Source organism: Dictyostelium discoideum (assembly GCF_000004695.1).
Source record: "Dictyostelium discoideum AX4 chromosome 1 chromosome, whole genome shotgun sequence".
NCBI classification, from domain to species: domain Eukaryota; phylum Evosea; class Eumycetozoa; order Dictyosteliales; family Dictyosteliaceae; genus Dictyostelium; species Dictyostelium discoideum.
In genome coordinates this window covers 3,232,691-3,249,437 of record NC_007087.3, presented here as the reverse complement: position 1 = coordinate 3,249,437, position 16,747 = coordinate 3,232,691, and the positions used below count along the sequence as shown (strand labels likewise).

The window sequence follows — 16,747 nt, the reverse complement described above, 5'->3', positions numbered from 1 at the left end:
TTCAAATTCATTAGATTTATTAGTTGCAGGTACAGATACTGCTGCAAAAGGAATTGAATGGATTATATTAAGAATTGCAAATAATCAAGATGTTCAAGAATTAATTTTTAAAGAATTAAAAAGTATTGTAGATAGTTGTGGTAGAGTTGAAGATAGGATATATTTATCAGATCGTTCATCAACACCATATTTAAATGCAACAATCAAAGAATCAATGAGAATTACACCAATAACTCCATATGGTATACCAAGAGTAGTTGGAAAGGATTTAATTATTAAAGGTCATTTCATACCAAAAGGGAGTCATGTTGTTATAAACTATAGAGCATTAAATCATGATGAATCAATCTATAAAAATCCAAATCAATTCAACCCAAATCGTTTCCTTGATAATAATATAGAATCTTTTATACCATTTTCAATTGGTAATAGAAATTGTGTTGGTCAACAAATTGCAAACCATGAATTATTCTTATTTGTTAGTAATTTCATTTTAAATTATAAAATAACTCCAATAACTAATGAACCAATTGATACTACTGAAAACTTTGGTATAAACATTAGACCAAATTCATTTAAAATTAATGTATATAAAAGAAATTAAAAAATTGAAATTATTAAAAAATAATAAATAAATTTAAAATTTATTTATTTATTTATTATTTATTTATTTATTTATTATTTTCTTTCTAAAGCAAACATTAAAACTGGGAATAATTCTTTTGGAAAATTTGGTTGTACCATTGATTTTAATAATTTACAACCAGCTTGATCGAAAAGATATTTTAAGTGATCTTCAGTTCTTGATACAGAGTTATCTTCTTTATCCATTATAAATCTTTTTTTAGCACAATTATCTTTAATACAAATGATACCATTTGGTGTCAATGAATCCATACATTTCTTTAAAAATTCTATAAAATCTAAATCATGTAAATGTCCAATTACCCATTGAATCCAAATACAATCATACTTTTTTTCAAATGTAAAATCTTGTAATCCAACCGCATAATAATTTTCAACTCTATTATCACTAATAAATATATATATATATATATATTAGTATTTGTTTTTTTTTTTTTTTTTTTTTTCTTAAATTAGTTAGATACTCTTTGAAATTATCAGATTTTGCTTTATCTAAGAATAATTTATTTTGTTCAACTAAATCAACATTTTTAAAACCAATTGGTAAAAGGAATTCTTTTGCAACTCTACCAATACCAGCACCACAATCTAATGCTAAATTCAAATTAATTGGTGGACGACTATCAGTACCTTTAATAAAATCTTGAATGAAAACTTTTGAGGCAACAACATCAATTGGTGATACTTGTGCTAATCCACCTAACATACCATCAACGGTTGCTTCTACTCCTTTCCAATATTCATCTGCTGATTTATACCATTTATCTTCCATTTTATTATCTTTACCTTCTAATTCCTTTTTCCAAAGATCTTCAATATTTATATATGTATTACCTTCACCATCTAATCCTGATGATAATAAATTCTTTGGATATTTTAATTTATTTGTTTGTTGTTGTTGTTCTTCATTTTTTATTGTCATTTTTTTTTTTGTATAAATTTACAAATCTAAATAATCAATCTAAATTAAAATAAAAATAAAATAAAAACGAAACTTTTTTTTTTTTTTTTTTTTTTTGATATTTTTAGTTTTTTATTTTTTTTAAAAAAAAAAAATAAAGGTAAAAAAAAAAATAAAGGTAAAAAAAAAAAGGTAAATAAAAAAAAAAAAGAAAAATAAAATGTAAAAATAAACATTAATTTTAAAAAAATTAAAATAAAAAAAAAAATGGAAAATATTTTTAGATTTTTCCAAATAAGTATAAAAAAAAAAAAAAAATTATAAAAAAATAAAATTAAAAAAAAAAAAAAAAAAACTATTTTAAAATTATTTCATGGAATGTATTAGTAATTTTCTTTTTTTATTTTTATTTTTTTTTTTCTTTTCTTTTCTTTTCCTTTATAATTTTATAATTATAAATATTCAAATAAAATATGGATAATCAATCTGGTAAGTATTTTTTTTTTTTTCCATATTTTTAATTTTTTATTAAAAAAAGAATTTTTTTTTTTAATTAAAATTATAGATTTAAAAAAAAAAAGATTTCAAGGTTATGATGAACGTAAAAATTCAAATCCAGATGCTATGGAGTCAAGAAGAAAAATAACAAAGAGTTCATTTTTAAACAAAACAAACAAAAATTCATTAAATGACAAAATTAAAAATTTCACTGAAAATTATTCAGAGGATGATATTTCTATTTTAAGTACATTTGACCCAATTGAATAATAAAAAACTAAAAAAAAAAAATAAAAAAAAAAAATAAATTGGTCACTCAATAAAATAAAAAATTAAATAAATTATTTCACAATGTATAAAAAAAAAAAAAAAAAAAAAACAATATCAATAATTTTAGTATTGATTTGTGTAATTTAAAACCTAATGTAATAATAAAAAAAAAAAAAAAAAAAAAAAAAAAAAAAAAAAAAAAAAAATTGTAAAAAAAAAATAGTAATTTCATTGGGCTATTTTTGAAATGAACCCCTCTTATAGCATTAACCCCAAAAAAAAAAAAAAAAAAAAAAAAAAAAAAAAAAAAAAAAAAAAAAAAAAAAAATATATATAAAAAAAGTTTATCTGAAAAAGGAAAAAATAAAACTTCATAATAAAAAAAAAAAAAATTAAATTAAAAAAATAAATTTAAAAACAAAAATAATTTTTTTATTTATTTTCCTTCATATTATTAATTCTAATCAAATAAAAAATGAATAAGAAATTAGGTAAATATTAATAATTTTCTACGATTACTATTATATTTATATAAATTATTATTAAAAAATTAAAAAATTAAATAGAACAACTTGAAAAATTCAAAACAAATGATAAGAATCCAGTTTATTCAACAACAAATACTGGTGTTTCTTTATCAGATGATGCAAATTCATTAAAAGCAGGTCCAAGAGGTCCAACTCTTTTGGAAGATTTTGTTTTAAGAGAAAAGGTAATAAAAATAAATTATTATTTTTTTAAAAAAAAAAAAAAAAAAAAAAAAAAATTAAAACATATTAATTATTTTTTTTATTTTTATTTTCATAATACTTTTTTCTATTTTTATTTTAGATAACTCATTTTGATCATGAAAGAATTCCAGAAAGAATTGTTCATGCAAGAGGAACAGGAGCTCATGGTTATTTTCTTTCTTATAAGGATCATAGTAAATTAACAAAAGCAGATTTCTTGAGTAAACAAGATAAGAAAACACCAGTTTTCATTCGTATATCAACAGTTCAAGGACCAAGAGGATCAGCTGATACAGTTCGTGACGTTCATGGATTTGCTGTGAAATTCTATACTGACGAAGGTAATTATGATCTAGTTGGTAATAATATGCCAGTGTTTTTTATTCAAGATGCAAGTTCATTCCCAGATTTTGTACATGCAGTAAAGATGGAACCACAGAATGAAATGCCAACTGGGGGAAGTGCTCATGATACTTTTTATGATTTCTGTGGATTAAAACCAGAGAGTGCTCATAGCGTACTATGGGTAATGTCAGATCGTGGTATCCCAATTTCACTTCGTCATCAACAAGGTTTCGGTGTTCATTCATACCGTTTCATTAATCAAGAAGGAAAGAGTACATTTGTAAAACTTCATTGGAAACCATTGTCTGGTACATGCTCATTGCTTTGGGATGAAGCTCAAAAGATTGCCGGTAAAGATTGTGATTATCATCGTAGACGTTTTTGGGAAGATATTGAGTCTGGTGATTTCCCACAATGGGAATTGGGTGCACAATTATTGGATGAAGATTTACAAAAGAAATTTGATTTCGATATTTTAGATCCAACCAAATTAATTCCAGAAGAATTGACACCAGTAATTCCATTGGGTAGAATGGTTATCGATAGAAATCCAGATAACTTTTTCGCAGAGACTGAACAAGTGGCATTCTGTGTCTCTCATGTGGTGCCAGGTATTGATTTCAGTAATGATCCATTGTTGCAAGGTCGTATTTTCTCATATTTAGATACTCAACTATCACGTTTAGGTGGTCCCAATTTCAATGAAATTCCAATCAACAGACCAGTATGTCCATTTGCTAATAATCAAAGAGATGGTATTCATCGTATGACAATCAATAAAGGTGGTGCAAGTTATTTCCCAAACTCAATTGATAAAGGCTATCCATTACTAAAGGAACCATCAGCAAATAAAGGTGGCTTCAGACCTTATCCAGAGAATATCAGTGGTACCAAATCCTATGATAGAAGTGAAACTTTTGAAGATCATTTCTCACAAGCCACCATGTTTTGGAATAGTATGTCTCAACATGAAAAGAATCACATCATCGCCGCATACACTTTTGAGATATCAAAATGTTCAAGACCAGAAGTTCGTACACGTTATGTTAACAATATCTTGGTAAACATTGATTCAGTACTCGCTGAAAAAGTTGCCAAGAATCTTGGTGTAAAGATTGAACCAACTTCAACCAAACCAATCAAGAAGATTATGGTAAAACCATCACCAGCTTTATCTCAACCAAATTTATTATCTGGTGATATCGTTAGTCGTAGAATTTCAGTTATCATTGAAAAAGGTGTTGACTATGATGACGTTATCAATTTCAAAGATGATATGGAGAAAAGAGGTGCAATGGTAATGTTAGTCTCTTCAACTTTGGCACAAGTAGAATGTAGTGGTGGTGAAATGTTATCTCCAAAAGGTACAATCATTGGTAACCCTTCCATTTTCTTTGATGCAGTCTATGTTCCAAAATCAACAGAAGAAGCCACTAAAATCCTCTCTGATGATGGTAATTTCCTTCATTACATTCTTGAAGCCTTTAAACATCTCAAAACCATTGCATTTGGTGGTTCTGTATCGGTGATTAAAGAATTACTTCGTTTACCTCAAGATCATGGTTTATTACTTGGTAATGGTTATAAAGATATCACTGAACAATTCTTTTATTCACTTGCTCATCATCGTGTTTGGGAAAGAGAATCAAAAGTTTCCAAAATTCCAGCCTAAACAAATTGTTTTACACTCACAATTCTATTATTAAAAAAAAAAAAAAAAAAGTTTATATAATAAATCTTATAATATGCGTAAAAAAAAAAAAAAAATGTTATAAATACGTATATGTTTATTATAGTTTTTATTTTATGTATTGAGAAAATTTATATTTATCTCTTTAATATTATATATGTTATTATTTTTTGTATTTTTTTCCTTTTTAAAATTGGTTGTGTTATATTATTATTTATTGAATTGTACAACAACCTCTCTTCTTTTGTTTAACATGGCCACCAATTAATGGAGCTTGGTCATCACTTTCATTATTAATTGAGTTTAATTGTGATTGAAGGTGTTTTGTTAAATTCTTTTCATTTTGTAATTTATTTGATAAATCATCAATTCTATCTTTTAATGATTTAGTTTCATCTTCCATTTCAATTTGGTGATGATCACTATCATTTTCATATTTCTTTAATTTTGCTTTCAAATCATCGATTTCTTTGATAAGCTTTGATTTCTAAAATGTTAGTAAAAAAATAATTTAAAAATAATAATTTGTGTGTATTGTGTTGTGTGTATATATATATATGTTGATTGATAATTTATAATATATAAAGTGGTTTTTAATAAATAAGGGGAGGTAGTGATAATTTTATATATAATTATATATATGAATATATGTATAAATATAAAATAAAAATATTATATGTTAATATTCCTTTCAAGTGATGAAATTTAATTTGATAATTTTATCATTCATTTTTCTCTTTTCCCTTTTAAACATCTCACCACCAATGCCCCCATTTTTTTTACCATTAAAAAATAATTGTGATTGAGTTATTGTTTTTTTTTTTTTTTTTTTTTTTTTGGTGTATAAAAAGAGTGAAGGAATTTGAAATTTGAAGTTGATAAAAATAAAATCGAATAAATAATTAAAAAAAAGGAGAATATATATATATATATGATATGTATATATAAATTATATTATATATATATATATATAATATTTATATGGATAGAAATGTAAAGATGATTGTGATTTTTTTTTTTTTTTTTTTTTTTTTTTTTTTAAATAATTGCTTACCTTTTCATTAATTTGAACTTGATTTAAATTATTTTCAAATTCAACTTTCATTGAATCAATTTTATCTTGTAATAATTGATTCTTATTTTGTAAATCTTTATTATCTTCTTTGACCATTAAATTTTCATATTCTAAAGTTCTAAATTTTTCATTTGAAATTTCATTTGCTTTCTTTAAATCATCGATCAAATTAATGGTACTATTTGTATGTTGTAATTGTTGTTGTTGATGTGATTGTGCCTTTGATTCATATTTCTTTAAATCATTTTGTAATTGTTGATTTAAAGTATTTAATGATGAAATTTCATTTTGAAGATTTTCAATTGATGTTGCTGATGTTGATTTAACCAAATTATAATCATTGATGTCATTTGTAGTTGGTATTTCTCTTTGTGAAGTTGATGGTGAATCAACTGGTGTTAAAGAATTCTTTAATTGAGTATTCTCTGAAAGTAAATTATTATTCTTTGCAGCCAATTCCTCTAATCTTTGTTTAAGTGATGATAATTCATTTTGAGTTTGACCAGCTTTAATATTAATTGGATCTGATAGATTGGAAGGGGTTTCAATTGATTTTGCAAAGATTTGTTGTTGTGATAACATCTTTTGATTTTCAAATTCTAATTGTTCAATTTTCTTTAAAAGTTTTTCATTTTCATCTTCATTTGATTCAATGGTTTGTTTTAATTGTTGAATTTCTTCATCTTGATTTGGTGGTGGTGGTTGTTGTTGTTCATATTTTTCAATTTGTTGTTCAAGTTTTTGTTGTTTTAATAATAATTCATCTTTTTGTAATTGTTGTTCTTTTTTTAATTGATTTAATTGATCAATATTTGATTGAAGTGATTGAATTTGTGATTGTAATTGTAATTTTTCAGTATTTGATTGATTGGTTAACTCTGTAATGGTTTGATCATATTGTTTTTGTTTATCATTGATTGATTGTTGTAATTGATCGATTGTTTTCAATAACTCTTGATTGTTTACTTGATTGGATTGTTGTAAGACAACAACTTGTTGATTCAATTGTTCCTTTTGTGATTGTAAATCCTCTACCATCTTTGAAAGTTGTGATGTTTGTTGTTGATGTTTATCAGTTAGCTCTAAATTCAATTGTTTTAATGATGATGTCATTTGTTCCAATTTTTGATTATCATTCTTACTTTGCTCAACCAATTCAATTAATCCTTGTTTTAATTTAATTTCTATTTCTAATGTTGATTTTAATTGTTTTATTTCATTATCTTTTTTAATATTATTATTACTATTATCATCACTATCTTCATTATTATTATTATCATCATCATCATCATTATTATCATTTAAAATTAAATCACCATCATCATCTAATGATGAAGTTTTTGAGGTTGATTTCTTTAAAATTGAACGTTGTGATAAAGGTGATTGTTGTTGTTGTTGTTGGTCAATAAATTGTTCCATAAAACTTGAATTCAATGGAGTACTACCTAATCTTGCTTCAACTTGATGTTCTAATTCTGATAATAAAGATAATCTAAGATTTGGATCAGAATTTGAAACTGTATTACTTTGTGCTTCTTCTAAATTAATTTTTAATTTTTGAATTAAATCTCTATCACCTTTACTCTTAATTTGATATCTCTTTAATTCCTCTGTTAAAAATTTAATAGTTTCTTGAGCTTTTTCATTCTCCAATATTAATACTGATCTTAAATCATGACTATCCTGTATTTTATTAATACCATTACCATTACTGTTACCACTACCACTACTACCACTATTTACATCGATTTCAATATTTACACCACTTGTACTATTTACACCATTTTGATTATTTACATTTTCACCAGCACCACCAACAGTAGTTACACCATTAACATTATTATTATTTGAATCATTATTATTATTAATTGAAGATTGTAAAATAGCATTACTTGAATGAGTTAATTGTTGATGATGCTGTTGTTGTAATTCTTTAATTGATTCTTCCTTTTCTTTTAAATCTTTTTCTTTTTGTTGTAATTCCTGATAGATTTGTTGTTTATCCAATTTAATTCTATTTTGAGTTTTAACCAATTCAGTTTTTTGATCTTCGTATTCCAATAGTTGTTTCTTTAGATCTTCGATATGTTCTTGTAATTTCTTATTATGATTTGATAGTTTTTGATTTTCAATTAAAGTTTTCTTACCAATGGTAATGGACTCCTTCAATTGAGCATTATCTTCGGATAACTTCTCTTGACTTTCTCTTGCCTCTTTTAATTGACCTTCGAATAAATGTAACTTTGAACCTAAATGCTCCTTTTCAGTACGTAACAATGCTGCTTCCTTTTTATATTTATCCGCTAAATTATCATTACTATCAAACACTTGAATTTGATCTTTACTATATAAATCTGTTCTTCTCTTTATCATATTTACAATTGCAACTGGTGCTACCCATGAACTAGTTCTACCTCTATTTCTAGTTGATTTTTTATCTGGTGATGTTACTATTGGGCTATCTGGTCTACTATTATTATTATTATTATTATTATTATTATTATTATTATTGTTATTATCTATATTATTATTATCAGCATCTTCTAATTCATTATCAGAATGTGGACCATCAAAAACTGTTGTATCATTATGCATTGGTGAACCACCAGTGATTACTGATTGTGTTGGTGAATTAATGTGTTCAATTGCTTTCATAAAGTTTTCAAATGAAATTGTTTTACTACCATCAGCTGACAATGTATTAATGATATAATCGATATCGTCATCATCATTATCATTATCAAACTCATCACCATTACCATCTTGAATGGATTTCACTTTAATATCTTCCAACATATTACGTAATTGTTCAATTGATACTAACCCATCACCATCCTTATCAAATAATGAGAAAATAAATTTCAAATGTTTCTCTTGATCATTACTTAAATCACCAATTTCATTCATCATTGAATTCTCTTCTATTTCGTCATTATTATTATCATCATCATCATCATCGAGATGACTATGATGAATACCATTACTACCATTACCATTTAAAACTGGTGTTGAAATAGTTGATAAATTATTCAAATTTGATGATTTATAACTACTATTATTATTACTCGTTGAAATATAGGTTTGAATATCTTCTTCATCAACAATTGAATTACTATTGCATCCATTTAAAAATTCATCTAAACTAATTCTACCATCTTTATCTGTATCAAATTTATTTAATAATGTTGATAATTCTTCATCCTTTTTAAATAAAAAAAAAATAAAAAATAAAAAAAAATAAAAAAAAAGAAAGAGAAGAAAAATAATTAGATATTTTAATTTTTTTTTTTTTAGGTTAATACCTAAATATTAAAAAGTACCTACAGTGAAATCAGATCTACCAGTAATTTTGCAAACAGTTTGTTTTAATTGGTCATATTCTAAATAACCTGTACTACGAGTATCAAATTCATTGAATAATTTAACTAAATAACTATCTTTGGTTTCATCTTCCATCATTTTTCAATAAAAAAAAAACCTATAATATATTTCCTATTACTATTTATATTATTATTGATATTGTTATTATTTATTATTATTATAATGAAAAATTTCTATAACTAATAATTGATGATTTAGGTGTTAGTTTTAGAATTTTTAAAAAATGATAAAATTAATTTAAAATTTGTTTGTTGTTTTTATTTATAAATTAATTTAATAAATTAATTTAATTTATAGTTTTTTATTATTATTATTTTATTTTTTATTTTAATGATTAAAATGTGATGTTAGTGACAATATTTTATATGAAAAAAAAAAAAAAGTTGTAATACAAAAATAAAACACACACAAATAGATTTTATTTATCTTCAATAGTTTATAGATTAATTTTCTTCTTATAGATTAATTTTCTTCTTATATGTATAGGCATGTGTGTTAAAATTGAAAAATAAAAAAAAAAACAAAATCTTTTTTTTTTATTTTTTTTTTTAAATAAAAAAAAACAAAAATAAAATAAAAAATAAAATAAAAAATAAAATAAAAATAAATAAAAAAATCTTTTTACCTTTTTTCACCTTTTTTTTTATTAAAAATAAATAGATACAAAATATATGTGTTTTTTTTTTTTGAATGGAAAAAAAATAAAATAAAATAAAAATGAATGAAAAAAAAAAAAAAATAAAAAAAAAAAAAATAAAAAAAAATAAAAAATTGAAAAAAAAAAAATTCGTTGGAAATATCCAATGATGACATTTAACCTGTCTTTTTGATTTTTATTTTTATCTTAATTTCCATAATTATTTTACATTTTTATTTTTTTATTTTTTTTCATTTTTATTTTTATCTTAAATTCTTAAGCCATTACCACATACGATATTCATTATTTTTTTTTTTTAATTTTTACATAATTTTTTTTATAATTTTTTTTTTTTTTAAAATCTTTTAATCTGAAACTATCTCATAGATTGATATTAAATATAATTTTAAAATTTGAATTTTGAACTTTAAAAAAATTAAAATTAAATAATCTATATTTGAAATATCAATATATATATTATAATTTTTAAAAAAAATTCTTTAATAATCAATTAATTATTTTAATTTTTGCACACTTTTTTTTTTTTTTTTTTTTTTTTTTTTTTTTTTTTGGTAAAAACTTTTTTTTTTTTATCTTTTTATTTTTTTTATTTTTTTTTTTATTTATTTAATTTTTATTTATTTAAAATCTTTCATTTCTTATAATACTTTCTTATGATAAATCTTTTAAGCTTCCAACTTTTTCAATATTTGGTTTTAATTTCTTAATCAGTAAAATCAATTAAATAACCAAGACCACTAGGGATATCTTCTGAAAATGATAATTTATTTTCTAAAATTATGGATTCACAAAAAAATCACCCAACCCTTCACCAAAATTTGATTTTTCATTATCTTCTTCATGGTTAAATTCGTTCATCTATTTATTTATTATTATTATTTTTATTTATTTATTTATTATTTATTAAAACTTAAACAATTTATTGATGAATAAAGAAATACTATTTTTCCATATGAACAAAATAATTGAATAATTTTTAAATTCTTTAATTGGATAATGATTTTCTTGATAATAGAATTTTTTTAAAAAAAAAAAAAAAAAAAAAAAAAAAATTAAAATTAATTAAAAAAACAATGGTTTATTTTTATTTTTTTTTTATTTATTTTTTTATTTTATTTATTTTATTTATTTATTCATTTGAAATCTTAGCTAAACAATTAAAATTTGCGACTTTATCAATTTTTGGTTTTAAACTTTTATTTTCGTCATCAGTAAAATCAATTAAACAATCAAAACCTGAAACCGCAAAAACATCTGAAAGTTTAAAATAAATATTTGGATATTTCTTTTTAAGTAATAGTGAGATAAATTGAGAGAATGATAAACTTTTCAAATCAATTCCATCAGAAATTAATTTTTTATCATATCGAATTTTTTCTCTTTCTTCCTGTAATTCATATGAATATAAATTATTAAAACCATATCTTTCTGAAATACAACATCCATTATTAGAATTAACTAATTTATCTTCAACAGTGAAATTAATTTCTTCTTTAAAACTACTATCATAATATTTTAGATTAATAATTAAATTATTATTGTCATCATATGGAATTAAGAATTTAAAATCATATGAAGAAATCATTCCAGCTGAATAATAATCTTCTGAAAATGATAATTCATTTTCTAAAATTATTGATTCCCTTACAAATTGACCCAACCCTTTGCCAAAATATGGTTTTTCATTTTCTTCTTCTTCTTCTTCTTTATTAAATTTTTTAATCTATTTATTTAGTATTAAAAAAGTAAGTATTATTTATCATTATTATTTTATTACTATTATTTATTAAAACTTACATAATATTCAGTTAAAAAAAAAATACTATTTTTCCATATGATATTTTGTAAAAGTGTTTTAACATCTTTTGGTGTTTTTGAAATATCAGTTAATTTAAATTTTTGATTATTTTCAACACTATCATTGAATAATTTATAATTTTGTTTAATTGGATATACTGATGAAAATAAATGATTGTAATCATATCCAAAGGGAACTCTTTTATCCGTTCGTTCTTCTCTATTAAAACCAGTGAGTTGGAAAAATTTATTTTGATAATAATATGATGAAAATGATAATGAATTTCTTGAAAATTCAACTAAACCTTTAACATAACTCTCTTTAACATATTCAACCTCTTCTTGATTACTTTCATTAAATTTACCAAACCATAATTCAAATACTGAAATTCCAGCTTCTGATTCGATTGATTCTGGATCATAATTTTTAAATGATAGTTTTTTATTACCACCATCATCACCATCATCATCATCATCATCATCAAATGTTGGTTCGTTAATATCGAATAATTCAAAATCATAATATGATTCATCTTTTAATAAAACACCATCATATCCAGAATCATCATTTTCAAAACTAAAAATAAAAAATAAATAATATGTTAGAATCGAAAAAAAAAACATGTATGAATTTTAAAAAAATAAAAAAAAATAATAAATTAATATACTTACTGTTCATAATAATCATATTTTGAAGAGATTTTAAATGATGCTTTGATAAATCTTGAATATTCTAAATTTATTTCACCATTAATTGATTCAATTTTATTTGGAATACAAATTAAATATTGAAATGTATCATATTTATAACAATAACTCTCATCGTAACCAGTATCACTATAAAATGATAATAAAATTACTTTTGAATCATTTTTAATTGAATACGAATCACTTTTTAAAGATGATAAAATACTAAATGCTGAAGTTGTGTGTTTAAAATTTTGGCTAAGATTTTCACTATTCCAAACACCATCATCTGAAATTATTCCTTTATTTTTTAATTTATTAAAATTTGATAATCTATTATAATGATGTGGAAAACTAATTTTATATAAATCTCTAATTTTAATACAATCAACACTTTTATTATTATTTATTTTATTATTATTATTATCACATTTTAATATTTTAGGTGATAAACTTTCTAAAATTGTTTCGTTATCCAATGGTCTTTTTTTTAATATTATTGTTTTCATTATTATTTTCATTATTATTATTATTTTTATTATTATTTTCATTATTATTATTATTATTATTATTATTATTATTATTATTATTATTATTATTATTATTATTATTATTATTATTATTATTATTACTAATTAATAAACCTTTTGAAAAAATTGTAGATTCATTAAAATAATCATCAATATTAAAAATATTTTTTAAAAATAAAATTTCCCAAAGTTTATTTTTATTTGAAACTTTTAACCAAGATTTATTTACTAATTCACAGGAAAAAATATCATCAACATCTAAATATTTTATAATATTAAAAATAATTATTGAATTGGTTGAAAACTCCATTTTTTATTATTTGCTTTACAAAAAGTGAGGTTTTAGGGTTAGATTATTTTTTAAAAAAAAAAAAAAAAAAGGAATTTTTAAAAAAAAAAAAAAACGATTTTCAACATTTTTTTATTATTTTTTTTAACAAGAATTTTGGTTTTTCATTTTCATTTTCTTCTTCCTTTTCTTCCTTTTCTTCTTCTTCTTCTTTTTCTTTTTCTTCTTAATTAAATTGGTTCATCTATTTAATTTTAAAAATAAGTATTATTATTATTTATTTTTAAGATTGTTGGAATTGTTTTAATAATTATAATCATATCCAAACGGAACTCGTTTTTAAAAAAAAAATAGAATTAAAATTAAAATTAAAAAATAAAATTAATTCAAAACAATGGTTTATTTTTTTTTAGATTTTTTTTTCTAGATTTTTTTTTTTTTATTTTTATTTTTATTTTTTTTTTATTTATTTAAAATCTAGATTTCTTAAATTTTTTTCTTGGGGTGGGTCATTAAAATTTCCAATTTTATCAATATTTGGTTTTAAACTTTTATTTTCGTCATCAGTAAAATCAATTAAACAATCAAGACCTGAAACCGCAAAAACATCTGAAAGTTTAAAATAAATATTTGGATATTTCTTTTTAAGTAATAATGAGATAAATTGAGAGAATGATAAACTTTTCAAATCAATTTCATCTGAAATTAATTTTTTATCATATTGAATTTTTTCTCTTTCTTCCTGTAATTTATATGAATATAAATTATTAAAATCATCATCATTTTCCCAAATACAACATCCATTAGAATTAACTAATCTATCTTCAACAGTGAAATTAATTTCTTCTTCAAAATTCCTATCATAATATTTTAGATTAATAATTAAATTATTATTGTCATCATATGGAATTAAGAATTTAAAATCATATGAAGAAATCATTCCAGCTGAATAATAATCTTCTGAAAATGATAATTTATTTTCTAAAATTATTGATTCTCTTACAAATTGATCCAACCCTTCGCCAAAATATGGTTTTTCATTTTCTAATTCTTCTTCTGTTTTCATGAGAAACTTTAATTTATATTTTCTCATCTATTTATTTAATTTTAAAAAATAAGTATTATTATTATTATTATTTATTACTATTATTATTTTATTACTATTATTTATTATTATTTATTAAAACTTACATAATATTCAGGTAAATAAAAAATACTATATTTCCATATGATATTTTGTAAAAGTGTTTTAACATCTTTTGGTGTTTTTGAAATATCAGTAAATTTAAAATCTTGATTATTTTCAACACTATCGTTGAATAATTTATAATTTTGTTTAATTGGATATACTGATGAAAATAAATGATTGTAATCATATCCAAAGGGAACTCTTTTCTTGGTTCGTTCTTCTCTATTAAAACCAGTGAGTTGGAAAAATTTATTTTCATAATAATATGATGAAAATGATAATGAATTTCTTGAAAATTCAACTAAACCTTTAACATAACTCTCTTTAACATATTCAACCTCTTCTTGATTACTTTCATTAAATTTACCAAACCATTATCATCATCATCAAATGTTGGCTCGTTAATATCGAATAATTCAAAATTATAATATGATTCATCTTTTAATAAAACACCATCATATCCAGAATCATCATTTTCAAAACTAAAAATAAAAAATAAATAATATGTTAGAATCGAAAAAAAAAAAAAATAAAAAAATAAAAATTATTATATTTACTGTTCACAATATTCATATTTTGAATAGATTTTAAATGATGCTTTGATAAATCTTGAATATTCTAAATTTATTTCACCATTAATTGATTCAATTTTATTTGGAATACAAATTAAATATTGAAATGTATCATATTTATAACAATAACTCTCATCGTAACCAGTATCACTATTAAATGATAATAAAATTACTTTTGAATCATTTTTAATTGAATACGAATCACTTTTTAAAGATGACAAAATACTAAATGCCGAAATTTTGTGTTCAATAATTTTGTCAAGATTTTCACAACCACTCCAAACTCCATCATCTGAAATTACTCCTTTATTTTTTAATTTATTAAAATTTGATAATCTATTATAATGATGTGGAAAACTAATTTTATATAAATCTCTAATTTTAATACAATCAACACTTTTATTATTATTTATTTTATTATTATTATTATTATTATTATTATTATAATTATTATTATTATTATTATTATTATTATTATTATTATTATTATAATCACATTTTAATATTTTGGGTGATAAGCTTTTTAAAATTGTTTCATTTTCCAATGGTCTTTTTTTAATATTATTATTATTATTTTCATTATTATTATTACTATTATTATTTTCATTATTATCATTATTATTATTTTCATTATTATTATTATTATTATTATTATTATTATTATTATTATTATTATTATTATTATTATTATTATTATTATTATTATTATTATTATTATTATTATTATTATTATTATTATTATTATTATTATAATTATTATTATTATTATTATTATTATTATTATTATTATTATTATTATTATTATTACTAATTAATAAACCTTTTGAAAAAATTGTAGATTCATTAAAATAATCATCAATATTAAAAATATTTTTTAAAAATAAAATTTCCCAAAGTTTATTTTTATTTGAAACTTTTAACCAAGATTTATTTACTAATTCACAGGAAAAAATATCATCAACATCTAAAAATTTTATAATATTTAATATAATAATTGAATTGGTTGAAAACTCCATTTATATTATTTGTTTTATAAAAAGAGAAGTTATAGAGTTAGTTTGATATTTTGATCAGTTTTAAATTTTTTAAGTTAAAAAAAAAAAAAAAATTTGGTCAAGGCTTTTTACGAAAAAAAAAAAAAAAAAAAAAAAAAAAAGGAATTTTTTTCCTAGCAACCCAAGTTTTTACAAACTGTTTTTATCCAATAAACGTGTTAGGTTTTTACAAAAAAAACAAAAAAAATAAAAAAAATAAAAAAAATTAATTTTTAATAAAGAAGAAAAAACTCTTTATAAAAAAAATTATTATTATTTTTATAAATATTTTTATTATTTATATATTATTATTATTATTATTATTATTATTTTTATAAAAAAAAAAAAAAAAAAAATTCTTTAAAGAATTTTTTATTTTTTTATTTCTATTTTTTTTTTATTTTTGTATTTTTTTAATTTTTTTGAGGGCCAAGTATTTTTAGAATTTGATGACA

At 20.9% G+C, this 16,747-nt stretch overlaps 6 protein-coding genes across 6 annotated transcripts; 2 read left to right on the top strand and 4 right to left on the bottom strand.

Moving 5' to 3' along the window:
• Nucleotides 1-678: 678 nt before the first annotated feature.
• Nucleotides 679-1,567, bottom strand: DDB_G0269658 (hypothetical protein; the record flags this gene model as incomplete). Its single annotated transcript, XM_641063.1, has 2 exons — nucleotides 679-1,033; nucleotides 1,110-1,567. 2 exons carry the CDS (start codon nucleotides 1,565-1,567, stop codon nucleotides 679-681), a joined length of 813 nt encoding a protein of 270 aa, XP_646155.1.
• Nucleotides 1,568-2,019: 452 nt separating this feature from the next.
• On the top strand, nucleotides 2,020-2,314 carry DDB_G0270594 (hypothetical protein; the record flags this gene model as incomplete). The annotated part of the gene is made up of 2 exons (XM_641062.1): nucleotides 2,020-2,035; nucleotides 2,085-2,314. 2 exons carry the CDS (start codon nucleotides 2,020-2,022, stop codon nucleotides 2,312-2,314), a joined length of 246 nt encoding a protein of 81 aa, XP_646154.1.
• Nucleotides 2,315-2,789: 475 nt separating this feature from the next.
• On the top strand, nucleotides 2,790-5,062 carry catB (hypothetical protein; the record flags this gene model as incomplete). The annotated part of the gene is made up of 3 exons (XM_641061.1): nucleotides 2,790-2,805; nucleotides 2,881-3,026; nucleotides 3,146-5,062. The coding sequence occupies 3 exons, from the start codon at nucleotides 2,790-2,792 to the stop codon at nucleotides 5,060-5,062; spliced, it is 2,079 nt and encodes a 692-aa protein (XP_646153.1).
• Nucleotides 5,063-5,294: 232 nt separating this feature from the next.
• On the bottom strand, nucleotides 5,295-9,614 carry DDB_G0270902 (hypothetical protein; the record flags this gene model as incomplete). Its single annotated transcript, XM_641060.1, has 3 exons — nucleotides 5,295-5,567; nucleotides 6,135-9,356; nucleotides 9,480-9,614. The coding sequence occupies 3 exons, from the start codon at nucleotides 9,612-9,614 to the stop codon at nucleotides 5,295-5,297; spliced, it is 3,630 nt and encodes a 1,209-aa protein (XP_646152.1).
• Nucleotides 9,615-11,323: 1,709 nt separating this feature from the next.
• Nucleotides 11,324-13,187, bottom strand: DDB_G0269656 (hypothetical protein; the record flags this gene model as incomplete). Its single annotated transcript, XM_641059.1, has 3 exons — nucleotides 11,324-11,917; nucleotides 11,992-12,568; nucleotides 12,664-13,187. 3 exons carry the CDS (start codon nucleotides 13,185-13,187, stop codon nucleotides 11,324-11,326), a joined length of 1,695 nt encoding a protein of 564 aa, XP_646151.1.
• Nucleotides 13,188-13,963: 776 nt separating this feature from the next.
• DDB_G0269654 (hypothetical protein) lies at nucleotides 13,964-16,274 on the bottom strand (the record flags this gene model as incomplete). The annotated part of the gene is made up of 4 exons (XM_641058.1): nucleotides 13,964-14,590; nucleotides 14,689-15,024; nucleotides 15,054-15,168; nucleotides 15,244-16,274. The coding sequence occupies 4 exons, from the start codon at nucleotides 16,272-16,274 to the stop codon at nucleotides 13,964-13,966; spliced, it is 2,109 nt and encodes a 702-aa protein (XP_646150.1).
• Between the last annotated feature and the right edge of the window lie 473 nt (nucleotides 16,275-16,747).